This window comes from Manihot esculenta, chromosome 6 (assembly GCF_001659605.2).
Source record: "Manihot esculenta cultivar AM560-2 chromosome 6, M.esculenta_v8, whole genome shotgun sequence".
In the NCBI taxonomy this organism is placed as follows: Eukaryota; Viridiplantae; Streptophyta; class Magnoliopsida; order Malpighiales; family Euphorbiaceae; genus Manihot; species Manihot esculenta.
The window spans coordinates 25,501,869-25,522,810 of NC_035166.2; the positions used below are offsets into that span (position 1 = coordinate 25,501,869).

At 31.0% G+C, this 20,942-nt stretch overlaps 4 protein-coding genes across 6 annotated transcripts; 2 read left to right on the top strand and 2 right to left on the bottom strand.

Moving 5' to 3' along the window:
- Positions 1-5,861: 5,861 nt before the first annotated feature.
- Positions 5,862-8,403, bottom strand: LOC110616901 (transcription factor bHLH137). Its single transcript, XM_021759420.2, has 8 exons — positions 7,885-8,403; positions 7,626-7,799; positions 7,441-7,506; positions 7,244-7,312; positions 7,065-7,151; positions 6,755-6,946; positions 6,520-6,651; positions 5,862-6,419 (listed from the first exon to the last, which is right to left on the bottom strand). Exons 1-7 carry the CDS (start codon positions 8,251-8,253, stop codon positions 6,559-6,561), a joined length of 1,050 nt encoding a protein of 349 aa, XP_021615112.1. The 5' UTR covers positions 8,254-8,403; the 3' UTR covers positions 5,862-6,419; positions 6,520-6,558.
- Positions 8,404-12,750: 4,347 nt separating this feature from the next.
- Positions 12,751-14,985, top strand: LOC110617555. Of its 3 annotated transcripts, XR_002488390.2 has the most exons (6): positions 12,752-12,929; positions 13,014-13,092; positions 13,167-13,295; positions 13,500-13,598; positions 13,930-14,290; positions 14,573-14,985. XR_002488390.2 is itself a non-coding variant. In XM_043957579.1 (4 exons), the coding sequence occupies exons 2-4, from the start codon at positions 13,278-13,280 to the stop codon at positions 14,227-14,229; spliced, it is 417 nt and encodes a 138-aa protein (XP_043813514.1). In that variant the 5' UTR covers positions 12,751-12,929; positions 13,014-13,277; the 3' UTR covers positions 14,230-14,985. The 3 variants fall into 3 exon arrangements, 1 of the variants encoding a protein (XP_043813514.1); XR_002488389.2 differs by having other exon boundaries at positions 13,014-13,295; XM_043957579.1 differs by having other exon boundaries at positions 12,751-12,929; positions 13,014-13,295; positions 13,930-14,985.
- Positions 14,986-16,535: 1,550 nt separating this feature from the next.
- Positions 16,536-19,686, bottom strand: LOC110617553 (mitochondrial phosphate carrier protein 3, mitochondrial). The gene is made up of 6 exons (XM_021760420.2): positions 18,930-19,686; positions 17,711-18,072; positions 17,546-17,589; positions 17,232-17,446; positions 17,033-17,157; positions 16,536-16,938 (listed from the first exon to the last, which is right to left on the bottom strand). Exons 1-6 carry the CDS (start codon positions 19,248-19,250, stop codon positions 16,890-16,892), a joined length of 1,116 nt encoding a protein of 371 aa, XP_021616112.1. The 5' UTR covers positions 19,251-19,686; the 3' UTR covers positions 16,536-16,889.
- Positions 19,687-19,768: 82 nt separating this feature from the next.
- LOC110617554 (acyl carrier protein 1, chloroplastic) lies at positions 19,769-20,942 on the top strand. Its single transcript, XM_021760421.2, has 4 exons — positions 19,769-19,999; positions 20,155-20,250; positions 20,337-20,459; positions 20,578-20,942. The coding sequence occupies exons 1-4, from the start codon at positions 19,940-19,942 to the stop codon at positions 20,713-20,715; spliced, it is 417 nt and encodes a 138-aa protein (XP_021616113.1). The 5' UTR covers positions 19,769-19,939; the 3' UTR covers positions 20,716-20,942.

Consider the following 20,942-nt stretch of genomic DNA (forward strand, 5'->3'; position numbering starts at 1 on the left):
ATGCATGTATTTCATTAAACGTTGACGTATACGAATAAAGTAGAAAGTTTAAATTAGTAGTAGGTACAGCTACTCCTATAACAAAAGGCCCCATTACATTTTGCACATTTTTTTCGCCATTTATTTTGTAAGATGTAAAAGGCCCATATTGCCCCGAACCTCCCTCACCAAACTTACTATTTTCTTTTTCTCTTATTTTTTTAAATATATATATTTTGTAAATGACCATATAGACCTCATTTGGTTTAAAATAATATAGTTTCGGAGAAATTATTTTTTTGAAAAGTAAAAATTATTTTTTAGAAAGTATAATATAAATACATTTAATTGGTATATTAAATTTTTAGAAAATAAATGGAGTGTGACTATAAAAGTATCATAAATATTTTTACTTAAATATATGTATAATATTTAAAATATTAATATTTAATTTAATATTATATATTAATAAAAAACTTAAATTTTAAAAAATATAAATATTCAACTCACATAATAATCAATATATATTTTTTATAATAATAATAAAATTTATTATAAAATATAAAAAATATTTATATTTAATTTAATTAATTTCTTTTTTTATTTAAATGAAATTAAATTATATTATAAATTTTTTCACGCATCATTATCTATTAATTTTTTCTTAACTATTAAATTATAAAAAATAAATAAATAAAATAAAAAATAAGAAAAATAACTTAAATTAGTTAGGTTAAGAGAGAAATTTACAAATAATTTTTAAAAAAATTATAAAATCATACCAATCAAACAAATTAGCATTTCATATTTACAGAAAATTTAAATCTTTCCTTACTAAATTATCCCAATAAACAGAGCCACAATCATTCCGAAACTTGTGCTCAATGAAATGAAGTAAAGAGAGAGAGCGGGGGTTACATTTAACTGTTGAAGTCAACTTTTTATGGTGGGATTTCTGAGTTTGAGAAGGACGGTTCAAACAGGAAGCCTAAGGTGACTATGCATAGATTTGGGGGCACTGCCATTTTCATGCGATTGAGCAAGCACTGTCCTGTCCGCGGAGTGACAGCCCCAGTCTAAGGGTTCTGAAATTTTTGAAATTTTTTTAAAATATCGATAATTTTTCCTAAAATTATTAGATTTCTATATATTTTTAAAAATTATCAATTTATTTTTATTTTAAAATTATTTAATTAAATTATTACTATATTTTATAAAATTAAACTCTTTAATTTATTTATTAAAAACTTTTTACTATTTAATTCTTTATTTTTCTATTATTTTTTAATTCAAAAAATTTATTTTTCATTTTCAAGATTTAAAATATAAATTTTCATTTAAGTTATTTATTTATTATTTAATTTAATTTTATATACTATTTTTATTATTAAATAATAATTTTTTATTTATCTCACTTAATTATTGATTTATTTATATGATTAAAATTATATAAAAATAAAATTTAATGGGTAAAAATATTTATTTTTTTTAAATAAATTTTAATAGTAAATCATATATATTATTTTACTAGTATTATTTTTTTTTATGGATTTGCATATTAAAATTATAATGGAAATATATTTTTTATCGTAAATATTATTAAAAATTAATTTTATAATGAATTATAAATAATGAATGAATAATTTATATTGAAAAATATAATGTTAATAATAATATCATTAAAAATATATTTTAATTAATAAAAAATAGACGAGAATAATTATAATTTAATTATAATATTTTATTTATTTTTATAAAAATTTATTTTTTAAATACATATTTATTTTATATTTTTCTATTTTATAATTTTTATTTATTTTGATTTTTCATATGTATTGAAAAAATAATTTATTTTATTGCCTTTACAATTATATCCATTTTAAAACTATTAAATTTTATTAAATATTAAAAAATATTTTAAATATTTATTTAAAATAATAATAATTATTAATAAATTAATTTGAAAACAACATAAAATTATAATAATTAATTATATATTATTATAATAAAAAAGTGAAAAATAATTTTTAGATAATAATAAAAAAATTATAAAATAATGAAACGAAAAAAATAGTATATTTTATTTATTTTAATTATTTAGTTAAATTAGATTCTCTAAACTAAATTTCAGGGTCCGATACAGTATACTCCTACCCATCACTCGGAGACTGAAAATGGTCTCTTGTTTTTAATTAGGGTCAGATGCTTCTATCATGCTACAACTAATTTTTCACTCAACACGTTTTCGATTAATATTTATATATTCATGACGGATATAGAAATTTTATTTTGGATTTAATTTTAATGAATAGTTAATAAAAATAAAATATATAAATTAAATAAGATATATAAAATAAATATATATTTAAAAATTTATAAAAAATTAATAAAATATTATAATTAAATTATAACTTATTTTTTTATTAATTAAAATATATTAATAATAATTTTATTTTTAATATTTAAAAATATATCTATCATATAGTTAACGATGAATCGATTAATAATTTATTTCTTATTATATTATGAATTTAGTTTTTAATAATATTTATGGTAGAAAAAACTTATTGTGATATACAAACTTATAAAAAATAATATTATTAGAGTAATATATTAATTTAATATAATATTTATTTATTTTTAAATTAAATAATTTAACTGATTAATATTTTTATTTTATTTTTTAAAATTTAAATAATCTAACTTATTATCTATAAAAATAATACTTATTTATATTTAAGTATTTTTAAATTTAAATTATTTAATTTATTACCCATTAAATTTACACTTTTTAAAATTAAATTATTTTTTAAATTTAAATAGTCCATCAAACTTATTAATTAATAAAATATTGATGGATCATGCATGATGTGATTATCATCATAAAAGAAAAGGAACTCTCTAGGTATACGTGTGCGTGGCATATCATAGACGGAAGATAGAAACAAGAAGACAAATGATTTAAAGTCTGAAGCTAATTGTTTAGGCAGAAATTAAAAGATAAATCTCCATCTCAATAATTTGATTTTACAAGACATGGGATGGCAATAGAAATACAAGGAGGTTGGCATGGCAAATTAGCTATGGATGGACGAGTCATCTGATGATTTGACATGAGCAAAGAAAGACTATTAATTGCACACGCCAATGCTTTTGCTTGCAAATCAGGGGGGACAACATGTTTAATACATTTGGAGAAAGGAGACAATGGTGAGAAGACACATGCATATAAGACTACGTACTTACAAACTCATCTAATCTTCAATTCATAACTAGATGAGATTTGAGGTTGTCGAGAACTATTATCATCTTATTAATTATTGAGCTAATAATGTTATCTTTACTAAAATTCATTAAATATTGTCGATAACTTATTGTTTTTATGTATTATTAATGATTTATAGTGTAAAATTAGTAATAAATTTGAAGTAGATATAGTATTGAGCGTCGACATCAAATACTTAAAATTTTGAAGCATATTGCTTTAATTATATTGGTCCATTTTCTTAGCTATTTCCAGCATTATGGTTCTTGGAAACATTTATTAAGCAGTTGGTGGAAGGTTAGTTTGATGCAATAAAAGCTTGAAATTTTGGACCACCGGCTATATTGATATGCTCTTACTGGAGGATGCCCTTATTTTCTGACAAGCGTGCATGCTGCCCTAAGAGAAGAAGTTTCAGATGTTAATGTGTTAATTAATTAATAAAACTGAAATTGCAGTAGCAGTAGCAGCACCAGCAGGAAGGTGACAAATCAACCAAGTAAGGATGAATTATAGGTTATTTATTAAATGAAGGGAAGAGAATGGAAGTGTCCCTTGAGCAATCAACACTGAGACCCCAAATATGAATAACACAAAAGAAACAGAAAGAAACTACACAAGAGCAAAAGGGCCCGGAAATTGAAGATTGATCAGTTGGTGAGCTGCAAACATGGCTGATTAATTTCCAGCTGCTAATTTCATCGACTTAGCAACTTGTACTTTTTGAAAGCAAAATTTGAGAATTTAAATTTTTTGATTTTGAAGAAAATGATGAAAGAAAAAGAAAAGGCAAAGCTGAAAAATTAATGGTGTCCTCTCACATATGATCCAGGTTTAAATGCCAAGTGGCAAACGTACAATGGTTAAATAAAAACTGAGGTTCAGTGGACCACGATTTTCAACATGATTGATCATCATTGGTCACGATTAACTTGTGTTTATATGGTTTTGAGAACAACTTTTGAGAGTTTTTGTTTTTAAGATGAATGATGGTTGATGGAAACTACTCAAAGCAGGTGGAAGATTTACAGTAGACGAAGAAAAGGAAATGAAGAGAAGAGCCAGAACAGTTACTGCATGAGATCGACGACACTAGAAGCTATAAAGGAAATATTATGCAACAAATCAACTTGTGGGTCAGCTCTAAAAACAGCCAAATCACTTGCGAAATCCACATGGATTGTCTGTGTCTACTGTTTGTAATAAGATGAAAACTAATTAATGATAAATCAAATTAGGCAAAGAATTAATATATAGTTGTAGATTCCCTCCTTTATCATCACTAATAATTTCCTATCAAAAGATTGATTGAAGTAATCAAGAAATGTCATTAGATTAGTCTTTTGATGATGATGTAATTAGCCTTTGATTATTAACTCGTGCTTAATTTATCACCTATAGAAGCAACCAAGTGACAAGCGGCAGCTGCATATTGGAGACTTAAGTTTTTTATTCTAAGAAATGATCTTTGTTTATTTTTATAATTCCTGATGAGAGAGAAATAAACATTTATTTTGTTTATAAATACAGTTAAGGATAAATATAGAAAATTTTATGTTAACATTAATCTGATTTTTAAAAATAAAATAGTGAATATTTTTATTTTTAAAAATAATTTATATATAGAAATAAAAGTTTGTCTCTCTATATATTTTTTTAATTATATTTCATATAATTATTTTGGTTTCTAAATCTATTTTTGAAATAAGCAAATTTATTCTCAAATTCTAATGTTATTCATTTTCATTCCGTTTGAAATTAAAAATTTTATAAAAATTCAATTCAAAATTTTTTTTAATCAAATTTTTATTTAAAATAAAAAAATTTAAAAATTTTTAATTCTATATAAAAATAAAATTACGATTGATTTTACAAGAATTTATTTAAATTTTTTTTTTATAAAATCATTTCTATCAAACGTGAGGTTTATAAGAAAAACTTCAAATAAATTCTAACAAAATTATATAAGATTTCAATTTTTTAAACTTTAAATTTTTTTTAAATTAAAAATAATTAAAATTTAAAAAAAAAAACATATTTTAGTATTGTTGCCGTTTCATTACAGGAGAAAATAATTCCATAAATATATTTTAAATTATTTGCTATGAGGGAATTGCCATGTACACAGGTTTTGTTGTCTCTTTTGATTTAATACAATTGTTGTCGGTATAATTTTATTACTCATTTGATTTTTGTGTTTTCCATTTTTCAAGTAGATTATATATATATAATTGATCATGAAGCTGCGAGACACAAATACACAATTGAGATGTCAAATTCCATATATCTATCTCATGTGTAGTCCATAGCTACACACATGCTTTCATTATGTCCAGTGAAAATTGTCTCAAAAATAATCTCTTTGTTCATAAGTTTAATTTTGTATGTACAATAATGTTTATGTTCCTCATCTTACATGATTGGAAAGAGCAATTATTAATTAGTACTGTTAAGATGCAACATGTAAGAGAAAAAAATCAAGCGAGTGGCTGTAAATGTAACAGTTCTTTTTTTTTTTTTAAATAAAGCCCACATTTTTTAGATGCTTTGTCCACAACCTTCAAGACAAAGGGAAGCCCTAATCACAGAAGATTCCACTACACGAATGAGCCAACAATACCAAAAAAAAAGAAAAAGAAATTTGCATAACTAGTCATGTCAATTACAGTAACAGCATCTCCGTTACCCGGCCCTCTCTCAAAGTCAGGAGGCGGAAGGCAACAGTAAAAATAACCGTAATAACAGAATAACTGTAACTACAAGGATTCTATTACAATTTCATAACGATCAACTTAAATATACTACGCTAGCAGCTCTCCATGGAACTAAACAAGGTTCTTGGTATTTGTGCAGGCAAGAGTCTCACAGTCATAGTTTGTTGCAAAATAGACAGGAATAATGGATCTAAAAAATGATCTGGTCTTATTTGGTCGGCTGTATATGTGCTCTGTGATCTTCATCCATTGATTTTGCTGCCCTTTATTCATGTTTTAGATGCCACTTTTACTATTATTGGACTTGGAACCAGAACCTTTGATTGAAGAAGTAGAAGCCCTCTCCATCAGAACTTATGCTGTTGCTACTACAAAATAAAGAACCCTCGTACGTTTTGACTTTTATCATGTCTTTGTGTTTCTTTTTTAATTTCTCTCTGGCTTTGACGTCGATCCCATTGCTGGAAAAATTTCAGATAAATCCATTAAAGGAGAAACACATCATGAATTATTGTCTTGTGATTATTATAATGTTTATATGAGACAGGACATGAGGCTTACCAGATGTTAATTTGTAGGGCAGCTCTATCTGGTATTATTTTATTGGAAAGAACACAATTTGTTGCTGAAACCAGATGGATTAAGAAACTTTTGTCTTTGTTCATCTACGTCCCACAGTAGACTACCACTATCCTGAAAATGATGTTTTTGTCTTTGTTAGAAAAATTATCAGTAATTAAATTAATAATTATTTAAATAACTTGGAGCCTTGAGGCTAACTGCAGTCTGTATATACCTGATGAATGAAGTCACTAGGGCTTTGCTCTTGAAGTAATGCTGCTGATGAATTATCAATGAGAGGATAGTTATTTGCGGTGGCAAAGGTGGAGGTGGCGGTAGTGGCTGTGGCTGCATCAACAAAATCTGTGGGCCGAGTCGTGTTGCATTGCTGCATACGTGAAGGTGATGATGACAAGCTACTCAGTCCCTGCATAAATTCGTGTCAGAGACAAAGATCTCTCATCAGCTTTAATCATAAACACCGTTTTTAAAGTTGGACCATAGTAATATTTTATACTTTGTCTTATTATTATTATTATAATTACCTCTAATGGTCTGACCATCAGTGCATCTAGATTCAATCCAAAGTCATGGAGCAAAGGATTAAAAGAAGCAAGCTTCATGGAAAGGAACTGCGAAAGTGACACAGAAGCAATCTCGATCATAACTAAGCATGATCACAGCCACAACATACTGTTTCTTAATAAGTATAGTTTGTATTTACCTCCACTTGATTCTGTAAAGACTGGACATAATTAATAATTTCATCCAACATGAGGGCCTTTCCAGTTACCTATTTTAAAACCATACCAAACGAAGTCGTCAGATTCTCACATCTCCTAAAAGAAAACGTACAAGATTTTTTTTTTTTTTTTTTGAGAGAGACAAAAATTATTAGGAAAAGAAACTATACTACTTCACCTTGTCACATCCAGGAACAAGTTGTTGCAAAATCTTCATCCTTTCACTGATTTTCTCTCTTCTTACCTGGAACCCATTTGCAGAAATTAATTAAATTTTGAGGGGGAAAAATGAGAAATTCAAAACTAAATCAATTTGTATTATTAGATTCTTAAAGGTCATGAGTGGGGAACTAATTGTGGTACCCTCTCTGCAAGGCTGTGGCTGTCTGTTGCTTGGCCCCTCCTAGCTCTTACATGAATGTAGCCTGTAGAGGGCTCTTCAGATACTTTCTTCACTGCTTTGGGCCTCTTACCTTCATCTTTCATTTCACTAATATTGCATTTCTTTTGTTTCTTTCTTCTTCCATCTCTAGCATCCTGATCCATCAATAAATTAATTAATGATCATATGAGCTAACAAAGTATAGTTGTGAATCAGTAAAAAATTCTGATCATCTGACACCTTTGACTGAGCAGAATTGGAAGATGATCCATTTGCATGCTTCCTCTTCTTGTCCGCAGGAGGCAGCTTCTGGATAACTTGCTCACCGCTTTCAAGCTTGTCCACCACAGTAGAGTTGTCCGTGCTCTGTTTCTTGGTCACAGAAGGCTCATTATCACTAAGACCAAGCACAGAGCTGTGATCAAGAGGATTTGTGTCCTGAAGTCTAACATCAAGAGGAGTTTGAAGGGGAAGTTCAGGAGGGTAAAATTGGGAAAAACAGTTGGTGCTGATGTTCCCCTCCATAAAGCCAGGCAGATTAATGGGAGTGTTTGGCAAGAAAGGAGAGTCAAGATGAAAATGGTGGTTTTGGTTTGAAAAGGCTGCCATTTGAGAGAGAGAGAGAGAGAGAGAGAGAGAGGGAGAATTGAAAATTGCAAGTTTTGAAGAAAGTGATAGAAGAGAGCTGAGATTATGATACTTTGAGGAAGCCAGAAGTAGCAGTCAAGAAAAGTAGGCCTGTGACAAACTAACAGGCCCCCGGGCTTATATAAAGATCAGGGAAGAGATAAAAACAATTTCCTTTTTTCTTAGAAAAAAAAATTTAATATTCAAAAATTCCATATGCCACAATTTTCTTCATTTGACTGGTCTTATCTCATCTCTCTATTTAATATATCAGTAATCTTTCCCCGGCCCCATTAATAAAATTGAGAAAAAAAATAATCAATTCATCCATTTTATTTTATTAAAAAAATAATATCTATTAACTCTAATTATATCTATTTTAAACATTAAATTTTATTAAATATTTAAAAAAAATTTAAAAATAAAATAAAATTATAATAATCGGTTTATATATTATTATAATATAAAAAAATAAATAATAAATTTGAGATAATAAAAAAATAAAAATTTTGAAATATAGGGAGCATAATATTATTAAATTGAATTGAAATTCAAACTAAAAAAAATTTCACAATATTGAAAATGACTAAATATTACTAAAATTAACAAGTTTATTAAATAAAATCATATATGGATAAACTAAAATGTAATATGATAGCTCATAGTTTATCAAAATCGCCTATTTTTTCGCCAGTCTTAGTACTCCAGATGTTTTCCTAAGTTCTTGTACTGAATTTTATTAGCATATCTATGATTTTTTTTTAATAAAAAAAGTTTTTTAACGTTGAAAAAATTATATATATTATTATTAAAACTAACAAATAACATAAAAAAAACTATGAATTTTATAAAAAAGTATTAATATTTCATATGATTTTCACCCATCAATATTCTCTCTGGAATGCTCCATCCGAGTATTATTGGCCCTCACAAGTCACAAATAACTTTACTTTTTCAAAAGATCAAACATCAAATGATTTAACAATCCAAATCTGTCTGGAATTCTCCATCTCAGTGTGATTAGCCCTCACAACTGCCTTTTTTCCCCCTTTTTTTTTCCAACGATCAAAAATCAAATGATTGAAACAATCAAAAGAATATATATAAAAAACTTCTTCTCACATGGCAATTTCGTAAAAAAAAAAAAGAAAAAGAAAAAGGAAAAGCTTGAAAACATAGCACTAATTAATTATACTGTAAAATCATGGTTCCTTTCATAAGCTACTTTTTCAGTCGCCGATAAATGGATGGTTTCTGACCTGTTGGAGACCGAGGGAGGAAGGTGGACGGAGCAAGTGAAATATGCTTACCAAAGTCAAATCGCATTTGATTATTCCTGGATTCGTATTATTATTAATATTTGATTTGATATTAATTATATGTATTTATTAGGGTAGTTTGGAAATTTCTTGTACAAAAGAAAAAAACATGTAAGAATTATTATTCATGTTGAAAAAGTTTGGTTCGAAATCATCCAAATTCTCAGTTGCTGAAGGGTAAGATACAGCACAGCAAGAAAAACTAAGTGGGCTAGATCCACATGCTATAGTCCATAGATATTCTAGAGCTATCCAAGAATTTATACGCACCACAACTACCACAGTTTCCCAATTCCGATACTTGGCCCACACTTTGGATGCATTGCGCATGCTCTCTGAACAGTATATTTATATATAACTAGTATTTTTATTTTTATTTTTATTCCATGCAGTAATATACTTCATTAAAAATTGAGACTTCAAAATTTATTATTATTGATCGAGCCCTAAATTTAGTATCTACGATGATGGGATGGAAGAAAAGAAAAGTAACCAAATATATGATGCATTCAGAAACATGCACATACATCATGACACTGTTATGAAACATGGTTTCTTTTCTTCTGAGATTTGAGCTGATCTGATGTCTCAAGGTCGACCAGGCCAGTTCTGAGACATATGCTTAATAAAAGATCTGTGCTGGGAATCCAAGTCAGTGACGCACGAGAAGGTACTTACACGAGTGAAAAATGTTTATTTGACGCTAATTTATAATGCAAGCTTTCCATGTTAATTTTTAAGTTTTTATAATTATTATTTATATATTTAAGATTTATTACAGGTATTTAATTAGATGGGGATGCATGCATGTATTTGTAATTTGGTAAGAGATGATTCCAGGTGTTTAGTGGGTCCCTTTTCTACATACTATTATTAATTACTGCAAGTTCACACGATATGCTCAGACCATCTATGATCCATCACTCATTCAAATCCGTATTAGCAGCTAGCTAGTACTCAAAATAATGCACTTGCACAGCCCATGCATGTTTATTTCATCTGAATATTTTCCTCTTGATGCATTGCACCTTCGCAATGTGTACAAAAAATCCTACAATATTATTTATAAATAAAATTACTTTTTCACTTTTATTTTTTTATTTTTCCATACTTATTTTTATTTCCTCCTTGTTTTCTAACAGTACAAAACGTAGCGTAAGGGTTGGATGTGTATGGCATATGCCCTTCTAACAAACATGCATTCAACAAAAAGCGCACCAAACATTAATTACACACACATATCTATATATATATATATATAATTATATAGGTTTGCTGTCAGTTGAAGATTCAAACCGCAGACCGACACATCACCTCACCCATCCCTCAAATCATCAATTGTTTCATTTTGGCGCGGCTTACGTTGGATGATCATCAGCAGCATGGATTTGTAATTACCGACGTATCTTTGTATAATGTCAAACGCTTTTAAATGTTAGTGGGCCCATAGTTTTTCTTATTTTATATATATATATATATTTCATTTCTCACGTGTTAGTGAGCTTTGCTTGGTGTATAACAAGCCTGGATCTATTCAACGGCATAAGCCAAAATGTTACTTCCTTGGAGATATGGTCAATCATGGTCGGTAGATTGGTAGGGTATCAGTAATACAAAAACTCTTTAGATTTTGCCAGGCAATATCTAGATGATAGTTTTCTGGCTCTATAGATTGAAGAATCATCGCAGCATATTAATATTGCATGATTAAGCGTGCATAAAAAAAATAATTTATTAACGTACAGCTAGTGCCAATAGTTTAATCTCCAGTTCTCCATGTCTGGCAGTGCAAGTTTCTACTATTAAATGTTCGGTCTTCTTTTATCTACCATTGCCGTTCTTTTATTACCCGACATCAAGTTAATGATTATAATTATAAAATTCATAATAACAAATACGTTTACGGAGATTTCAATAAAACAAAAGTGTTGCTTTTGATGGCAGAATCCAGTCCAGAAAGAGTATGCAACAGAAGATCAAACATCTTGTAAATAGATGTGGAGACAAATGTATGATTGCGATATTTAATTATCAATTTCAGACCTTAGATTTGATCAATATTTGATATGGAAATATTATGTCCTGTGCGTTTGAAATCTTTATGTGTTGTCTGTTACCATTCGTGTCCTAATTGTGTTATATAGCTGTGCTGCATTTTTTAGGGAACTGATCTCCGATTAATTATAATTATTTCAGTACAAAAATCTCGTGTTTCCAATTAGGATAAGTAATCAAATTCATCATTATTTCCAATTTGATTTTTGGCTATTACTGTTCCACGAAGTTGCGCATAAATAAACTTTGAATTTTTTTATTACAAAGCCAATTCCTCATTATTTATCTAATACACAGCATTTTTTTTTCTGAATCTAATACAAGTATATAACATATAAAAAGTGTGTGTATATATATACATATTAAATATTATCCACAAATTATAATAAATTAATTGCAATATGTAGCAGTTTTTTTAAGGTTAAATAGAAATTTATATCTCTCAACTTTCTCATAGTATATTTTAACTATTTGAGAAATATAATTAAAATGATATTGTAATTTTAATATACTGTAGTGAAATTGTAACGTGCTAACATATATATTTACAAGCGCTAAATTAATGCTGAAATTCATTATTAACATTAAATAATATAAAAATAATAACCATACACTATATATTTATAACATTCAAAGAATATTCTTATTGAATTCTAATTTAACCTAAAAATACTTTAAATTATTTTTATTTTATTTTAAAATATTTTAAATGTGTCATGAAATGTTATTAATAATATTTACTGGTTAATGGGAATACATATAACATTATAAATTGTTAAATACTCTTATATAAAATATAATTTGATAGAATTTCTTATCGTACTCCTAGAAAGAATGAATTTTATGATTTCTTCCTATTTTTAATTCATAAATTTTTTTCTCTCCATTTAAAAAAAAAAAAAAAGTTTGTTCCGTCTGTTTTCTCTTTTTTTTCCCTTACATTTTAGACCTTGCCTAACATTCATCCCAAATTGGCCCAACAGAAGTAAAGCCCAAATGGGGGCGTTTACGGCCTCCAGATGCTGTCCAATTCCATGGGCTGATTTCTGTACATAGAGTTATACGGCGTCGCATCCAGATGTTTCCTCTTTCATGAAATTATTTCACTTTCGATTCTAAAACACTGAAATCTGATTCTTTACTCTAAGGGTTTAAGCAATTTCATCACTTGCAGAGAGGCGAATCGCCTTCCTAAAGTATTCATGGCAGATTTCAGGCCTAAGCGGCTTCGCTTGCAGATAGCATATCTCTTTCTTCCTCCCTATCCTTCGCCGCATTTGCAAGGTATTTCGGTATCTAATCTATCTACATTGATCAGGATGTATACTATATTTCTTCGTTTTTAACGAGTTCGTTCTCTCATTTTAGGCTCGATCCCTCGCTTTTTCATCAATTGGGACGCTAGATGAGCCAGAACGTATCGTGGATGAAAAGAGACGCAATTGAGGTGCTTCTTGTGAGACTGATAACTTAGGCTCGCTTTGTTGTTGATTTTGGTTTTACAATTGGTGATACGTTTAGGAGGAGAAGTGAGAAAAAGGACCCTAAAGTACCAGAACGGAAGAAGTTAAGTTCCAAAGGACCTTGGAATTGGTACTTCCAGGATAGCTAGGCCTACGAGAAAGGTTCTTAATGGGCTCAAGAAAAGAGGTATTGATTTGTAGCTGGATTTTTTGCTTTAGAATAATTGATTAAGAGATTGGTAGTCTTTTTTGGTTTATAATTTGATGATAAATGCGGTTCCTTTCATTTCATGGGAAAATGATTATTTCTAATTTTTGGAGAGTGACCCGGTGATTAATATCGTTAATGTTGCTCCCTGCTTTAGCCAATTTTCTCTCTTGTATAACGTAGGATATGAGATATTCATTGTGGGGAGGTTGTGTCCGGGATCTTATCTTAAAGCGAACACCAAAGGGTTTTGACATAGTAACATCAGCTGAGCTTAAACAGGTGAGTTTCTACTCTAGGTCATATATTTTTCTTTTCCACCTATTTGGAACCAAGAGACGCACATGCAAGTTTCAAATATTAATTTAATGTGTTGGGATGTAGTTTTCTTTGTGGTTTTAAGCATTATCATGGGAAATTCAAGATTTGCGGAATTATATTTTCCCTTTCTGATACATTCTTTCAGTTGAAGTAAATTATCTAAAATTGTTTTATTGTTTTTAAGTTTCAAGATATCCCTGGCTTTATTTCTGCATATTTTGGGATTGTGATATAGCCAACTGAATGTATGTAAATCAAAATACATGAAAATATTTAATCTCTCTTGTGTTAGACCAACGAAGCTGGCCTCCTTGAGGTTTACACTCTCAGGGTTGGAATCTTAGCATTCCATAAAGCATTGTCTGACCAGCCAAGGGCTCCTTTGTTGGTTGCAATATTTTGTCTTGCTGTGCACAATGGTGGAGATATGTCTGAAGCACTAAACATAGCAAGGAGAATCACTAAGCCACATGATGTCAGTTTCCAAGAATTATCAGAACCGGAGGATAAGGATTATGAGGTATTGAATGATGAGGTTATGGATCTTGCAGATTCTATTAAACGGGTACTAAGTAATGAATATGATGACTGATGATGAGCATTATGTCTCTCAAGCAATCTCAGAGTATCCTCAATCTCTATCCTGAGATTTAGTAAGCATGCTTATCTCCCTTCCCTTTTTCCTTGTTTGAATGAGAGAATATAGGCTTCTCGATACTTGCAAGTTTTATTACATTGCAACTTTCATTTTCATTTGAGAATGTGTAGGATTTTCCTTGCAATCCTAAGTAATATATGTGACTCTACTACTCTAGTGGATGTTGCGAGACCCTTATGTTATACCACCGCAATTTGTTATCTTGCGCGTTTTTCATTGTGTTTGCCTCCTTATCTGTGATTGAATTGAATGCTAATTATTTGTCTCAAATATGCAGGTGTCCATTCCATTGTCCTTATATTTGAAAGTGTAGGATTTGCGATTGTGTTAAACAGGGTACAGAGAATGGTTTTGTCCCCTAACAAGGTGGCAAGATACATTATGAATCCTTAGCTTTAGGAAGCCTGCAGGAAGTTCGGCATGCTTTTGCAAGGATTGCTTTCGATACCGTATACCTCTTCAATTTAACAAAAACCAGTTTTGTGTAATCCCACATTATCAGTGTGCATATTAGGAGATGCTGAAAAAAATTTATGAATTATTGGGTTTGAACTTTGCTTATTTTATTTTTATTAGTTCATTCAGACAGATTGTTATATTTTGATGTACAAGGAAATCAAAAAATTAAGGAGAAGAACTTATTAAATTGTGGTTGGGTTTCAAGTTGAAATATATATGTTGGCTGGTGAACTAATTTATTTATTTGAAGAGATATTATTGATTGCTCCATGTATATCACCTCATCACGATGAGGTGCACCAATAGTAGACGTATAAGCAAAGAAGATAAAAACCGTCTTCTAAACTCATACCACTACTAAAAAGTTATATTTAGGAAGAAATTTAATTTAAATTGATTAATTAATTGTCTTAATATTATTGGTTTGATGCATTATCACTATTTCACGATAGACACTAAATTTAATTTATTTTAAAATCTGTTTTTCAAAAAATCATCATGTTTTAATTTATTTTAAAAAAATTATTTTTAAATAAATATCTGAAATAATTATTCAAAATAAATTTTTGGTTAATTTTTCAACGAAGTGAACATAATCTACATAACTTAAAAAATTTTGAAATTAAATTATTTTGGCACATAGTGAGATTATTTTAAACCTCTTGCTAAAAATTTCTCATTTTCTTCTCTTTTTCCCATCTCCATGGCCTCAATCATTACCCAACTGCTCCTTCGCCGCTCCAATCTAGGCCTCCTCCGGATCCCCTAGGAAGCCAGAATCAATCGCTGGAGGACCGCTCCTTCCTTGTGAGTCCCTCTCTTCGGATGATCCTCCGATCCCAACTACATTAAAACCACCTCCGATAGCGATGTAGGGTTCGTTCAATATCCAAGGAGAAGCATTTTTTTCCTTCTTCATCTTCATCTGTTCATCTGCTTCCTTTTTCGTTGTATTGTTTTGTTTCTGTTATTTTTCTCTCTCTATTATTAAACCACTAATTTTCTTATTTGGATTTCTTGATTTTCTTTTTTTGAATTTTTTGGATTTTTTCATGAGTTATTGCTTTAGATTTTAATTGTAAGGCTTTCTTTGGTGTATATTCATTAAAGAAAATAAAAGTCAAGTCTTTTTTAGCCATGGATTTTTCTAAGTCGGATAAAAAATTTCCTCTCTTTTCCATGCTTTGTTTCATCGCCCAAAAAATACTGTTTAGTGCGCTGAAATGCTTGTCTTTGTTTTCTTTTTCCTACTTCTGTTTTCGAGAAAACAAGAGACAAACATGGGAGAAGAAAATCAAAACAAAAGCAGAAATAGAAGCTAGTAGCGGCAAAGCAATGGAGAGCCTCTCTTTGGAAATAAACAAAAACCTAAGAGATGAAGAAAAAAAAAGTAGATGAAGAAAGCGAATATGGGAGAACGAGAAAAAACTAAGTGAGAAATTGGAGACTTGGGATTTGCGAATCTCTGCTTGTTTAATAAACAAAAACCTAAGAGATGGAAAAAAAAATAAAAAAAAAGTAGATGAAGAAAGTGAATATGGGAGAATGAGAAAAAACTAAGTGAGAAATGGAAGACTTAGATTTGAGAAACTCTGCTTGTTTAAAGCTTCCAATTTCGTGGCAAAATAATTTAATTTAAATTTATATATTTTAAATAACTATTAATTTTTTTAAAATAAATTAAAGTGAAATAATGATTTAAATTTAATAACTACGAGTAAAAATTACTCTGAAATTGAATGGTTCAATATTAAAGCTATTTATCAATCCAATAAATAAAATTTTGTAAAGAGCATCCAAATCACGGATATCAAAACAATCAAATCTTTAAGTTCTATAATCATACACATACACTTTTTGTAATGGAATATGAGAATTTATTATCAAATCTAACCTAAACACTCTCCTAGAGACTAGAGATAAAAGACAGTATGATGTCAAAATCGTCTTTTTGAAAATCAAGCAAAATGGTTAAAATATAATAAAAACAAAAATACGAAAGAATGTGTTGCCCATTAGAAACAGATACTTCTATGGGAACTACGCATCAGCTAGCAACTATTATTCACGCGTCAAGAAGAAATGGCCTCTGAAATTCCTACAGAGATCATCGTCCTTGTCCACAAGCTCTAAATTCAAGCCTTAGCAGCGGCGGGAGGAGGTGTTACCCCACCAGTCGTTGGCCTATTAAAGAAAAGCAAGTTTCAAGTCATTTATTTCTTTTCTTGCAAATCCTAACATGTGGTAAATCACCAAGGTCAGAAGACAAGGTACTTACAACCCAACAAAGACTTTGAAAGCATCGTAGATACCCCACTGGGCTCCGGTAAGAGTTCCAATCATGGCAATACGTAGAGGAAGGCCACGGGTAAAGAGACCCCACAATCCTAACTTCTTGATCGCCTGCAACGAACCAAATAATTAACAAAGAATGCAGGTGATGGAGAAAAAATTGGAAAGAAATGGAGCTGGCTTACATCGCCAGCAGTTGCTCCCTTGGCGTTATTGAGGAAAGACACCAAGTTGTCAGCAGGGTGCGAGACAATAGCACAGAAAACCCCAGCAATATATCCACCAGCAAAGCTCACTCCAAGCTGGAAACTTTTACTGCATTGCTCTTTCGGTGTTGGAATAGCATGCTTGTACAGTAACTCCACTATGGTCTCAAAGGATGCAAATTTCATCATTGTATCTGTAATAAACCAATTTTGATAATCAGTTAAGAAGAGATTCTTAAATTCTTCAAAGCATATTAGCAACATGGAATATAGTTGAAAATGTTTCAGCTTACATGGAATCTGACGTCCCCAGAGAGGAACAAGCCCTTTGTACAACCTGTGACCATTGAACATTGATCATACGAAATGACTATATGAAAACCCAAGAAATTTATTTAACAATGGAAAAAAAAAAAGAAAGAAAGAAAGAAAAAGAGACAAGGATGGCATAGTAATACCCAACGTAGCCTTCAGATCTGATAAACTTGGGCAATCCATCAGACAAGCCCCGTGCGAAACCAGGCTGAGTTTGCACGCGAACTTTGATTGCCTCCATGGGACAGAGAGCAACATCAGCAATGACCTCAGCGGATGCAGACCCAGCAAGATAAATCAAGGTCTTGTACTTGGATGCATATTCAGGCCCAGCAATGTCGGAGTAGTACTTCTTAAAGAATTCGTAGAGTCCCATTTTGCAGGCACCTTGTGCACTGTAACCAAGAAGGGTGGGCGCCCATCCCTTAAAGAAACCCTTAACTCCCTGCTCCTTTAGCAATACCCCAAATCCAGATGTGATGCTCTTGTACTTTGATGGGTCAATCTGAAATACCAAAACAATCTCATGATTTTGGCATCACATGGGTTGGTAACTAATTTTTATTAAATCCAACCGGGTAGAGCTAAAGCATATGTCAAAATTGGCAACAGAAAATTGCTTGTTTAAATATTAAAAACGTGTTGCTTTCAAAGAAAGAAAAAGTTGTATAGTGAAATGGTGATATCATGTAAATTTATCTATGTGATATAATAAATTAATAGAAAATAGATAAATTATACAGTTATTATTTATCTTTTTGTGAAAAAAAAATTAATTATCATATTTTTCAAATTGACTAATTCATTACTAAATTATATTTATATAATTATCATTTTTTATTGTTTATATAATTATATCTTTTATTGATTTGTGGTACCATCTAAGTAATTCTACATAATATCACAATTAAACTATATAATTGCTCGAAACAAAGAGGCCAGACGCAGTCTTTAAGAAAGTTCTTTCTCTTTAGAAAGTTCGTTGTTAGAAAGTGTCTAACCAGCAACGACCACGAATTTCTTTCCAAAAGTCTCGAACTTCCAGCAGCCAAATGGGAAAAGGTTAGAAGTTTTGACACTCAACTCGCAGATGGTCAACCAATAATTAAAATAAAAATTATATTTTCACTTTTTGAAAAACTATTAAATTAATAAGAAAATAGAAAATTACCACCCTAAATTTACAACCTTCAGAAAACACAAAGATCAAACATAACAAGTAACAATTAACATCAAGCACCTCCTTGATTATGAAGAGAAAGCTTCTTGATCGAAGATAGTCACGTAAATAAGCATATTCTTAATAAACTATAAGAAAAGACACATAAAACTATAGTGTTGAAGAGGAAAGAAATTAGAGACCTGCATATTGCACTTGACGAGATCGAGAGGAGTAACAGCCGTGTGAGTGAGACCACAGCTAAGTATCCCACCAGCGGTACACGCTGCATAGTAAGCCGGCGAGAACATCTCGATCTTCTCACGCGGTGCGGGAATCACAAAGCTCCTTGGCACGCCACCGTTGCTGTTGGATGCCGAAGGTTCAGAAATGAACGTTGAATGATACAAGCCGTGGTTGCTCGTAACCGCAACGTCCAAATCAAAGAGTCTCTTAGAGGACACAGAAGGAGAATAGAGAAAATTGGGTATGAGATACTGGCGAGAGTTATCGGCGACGGCCATTGTATAATTGAGCGTTATTTGGTCTTAGAGATGAAGAGATGGTTCTTGTCTTTCTCAAAACGACTACCACTAGTATTTGAGAAAGCGAACGAGGAAAGTATAACTCTTGTGGCTGCAGCTTAGGAAGGGAAATGTTGAAACTTAAGTCGAATATCTGCTTTTGAAAGGAAACCTCAGTTTGCGCGCTACGCATAATAAAGAAGAATGCTCGTGGAAATTTACTCTTCATAATTTACGCAAGCCGAGTCGTGAACTCCGAATTCACGTAAGCCAGTACGTTAAGTGCAAGAATTGGGCTTCGGTATTTTTCTAAATGAAGAGCCCAACTATTTGGCCTATGAAAATTCAATCCCAATTCAGGCCTTGAAAAGTAAAGGCTTTCAAACAGTTTCTCCATGGTCAGTGACTGCTAGCTTTCACAGAAAAAACCAGGTCCACGAAATCCACATGCAATCCTAGGAGGCCCACAAAACATAACGCAATCCATTGACACGCAAGCAGTTAGCAGTAGATGATAGGCCTTGTGATGCTGAGAATCAATGTTCTCCACTCGTATCTCATACTTAATTTTCTCTCTTGCACGTCCCAACTCCCCTTTTCAGCTTTTCTATCCAAAGTGTAATCCAGGTTTCCTATAACCCCATCACAGCAAAATTCCTCTGCATCTTTGCTTTGTCAGTCCAATTTCAATGGCTTCAGTATCGGCTTCTTGTCTCAGGTTCCAACCTTTGCTTCGGCAGTCCAACCAGGTGAAGCTTCCTACTCCCTCTTTCTTTTAATTACATTAACAGTTAAAGTCCATTTATGCAGTTAATGCCTATGTTTCTCTTAAATCCAAGGATGACGTTTAGAACTGAAGGAAACTACACATATGACATTGGACTTTATAGTAATTGTTTTGCAGGCGGTGCAGGTGAGTAGTTTAAAGTTGGTTTCAGCGAGTTGGCTAAAGAGTGGGTTCCCTTCTTTAAGGGCTACCCGATTCCGAGTCTCCTGTGCGGTAATTCCATTCTCTGGTCTATTTTTCTCTTCCTTGGCTGTGTGAAATTGTTCAATGCACATTATAATATAACATATAAATGGCAGGCAAAGCCAGAGACGGTGCAGAAAGTATGTGACATTGTAAGGAAACAACTGGTTTTGTCTCCCGAGACCCAGCTCACCCCTGAAACCAAGTTCTCCGAACTGGGAGCTGATTCTCTTGACACAGTAAGCCTTTTGCTCTGTCTTTTGTTGCCTTAGTTCCATTGAAGGCCCATTTTCATGGGGACTTCACCTGCTTGTGAACAACTTCGGTTTTTAAAAAGCAAGCATGTGGTTGCTGCAGGTGGAGATAGTGATGGGCTTAGAGGAAGAATTTGACATTAACGTTGAGGAGGAGAGCTCTCAAAATATAACAACTGTCAAGGAAGCAGCAGACTTGATAGAAAAACTGGTTCAAAAGAAAGCAGAATCTGGAGCTTAATTAAGCCAAACCGAGCTCCTGGGTTGCAGAGTAAATTGTGTTAGGATCATTAACTTTTGGATTTGTTTTGCCTTAGTTATTTTCTACTTTCTCCCAGTGTTCTTTGTTTAGAAAGCTAGCTAGGTTGATTGCATTTGAAGTTTTATTTATTGGTTGGGGAAATGTTGAAGCAGAGGTTACCTAAACTTAAGCCTTAATAGCATCAATTCATGTGGCTCTTTCCTTCA

Excerpts from the sequence above, each read along its gene's own strand:
- LOC110617553 (XM_021760420.2), bottom strand. The coding sequence starts at position 19,250 with ATGGCCGTCGCCGATAACTCTCGCCAGTATCTCATACCCAATTTTCTC. Across the intron at positions 17,590-17,710 it reads AGATCTGAAGGCTACGTTGG|GTTGTACAAAGGGCTTGTTC; the intron begins GTATTACTATGC and ends CAATGGTCACAG. Across the intron at positions 17,158-17,231 it reads AGGGAGCAACTGCTGGCGAT|GCGATCAAGAAGTTAGGATT; the intron begins GTAAGCCAGCTC and ends GGTTCGTTGCAG.
- LOC110617554 (XM_021760421.2), top strand. The coding sequence starts at position 19,940 with ATGGCTTCAGTATCGGCTTCTTGTCTCAGGTTCCAACCTTTGCTTCGG. Across the intron at positions 20,000-20,154 it reads TGCTTCGGCAGTCCAACCAG|GCGGTGCAGGTGAGTAGTTT; the intron begins GTGAAGCTTCCT and ends ATTGTTTTGCAG. Across the intron at positions 20,460-20,577 it reads GAGCTGATTCTCTTGACACA|GTGGAGATAGTGATGGGCTT; the intron begins GTAAGCCTTTTG and ends TGGTTGCTGCAG.
- LOC110616901 (XM_021759420.2), bottom strand. The coding sequence starts at position 8,253 with ATGGCAGCCTTTTCAAACCAAAACCACCATTTTCATCTTGACTCTCCT. Across the intron at positions 7,313-7,440 it reads TTGTTCCTGGATGTGACAAG|GTAACTGGAAAGGCCCTCAT; the intron begins GTGAAGTAGTAT and ends GTTTTAAAATAG. Across the intron at positions 6,947-7,064 it reads TGATGGTCAGACCATTAGAG|GGACTGAGTAGCTTGTCATC; the intron begins GTAATTATAATA and ends GAATTTATGCAG.
- LOC110617555 (XM_043957579.1), top strand. Across the intron at positions 13,599-13,929 it reads CATCAGCTGAGCTTAAACAG|ACCAACGAAGCTGGCCTCCT; the intron begins GTGAGTTTCTAC and ends CTCTTGTGTTAG.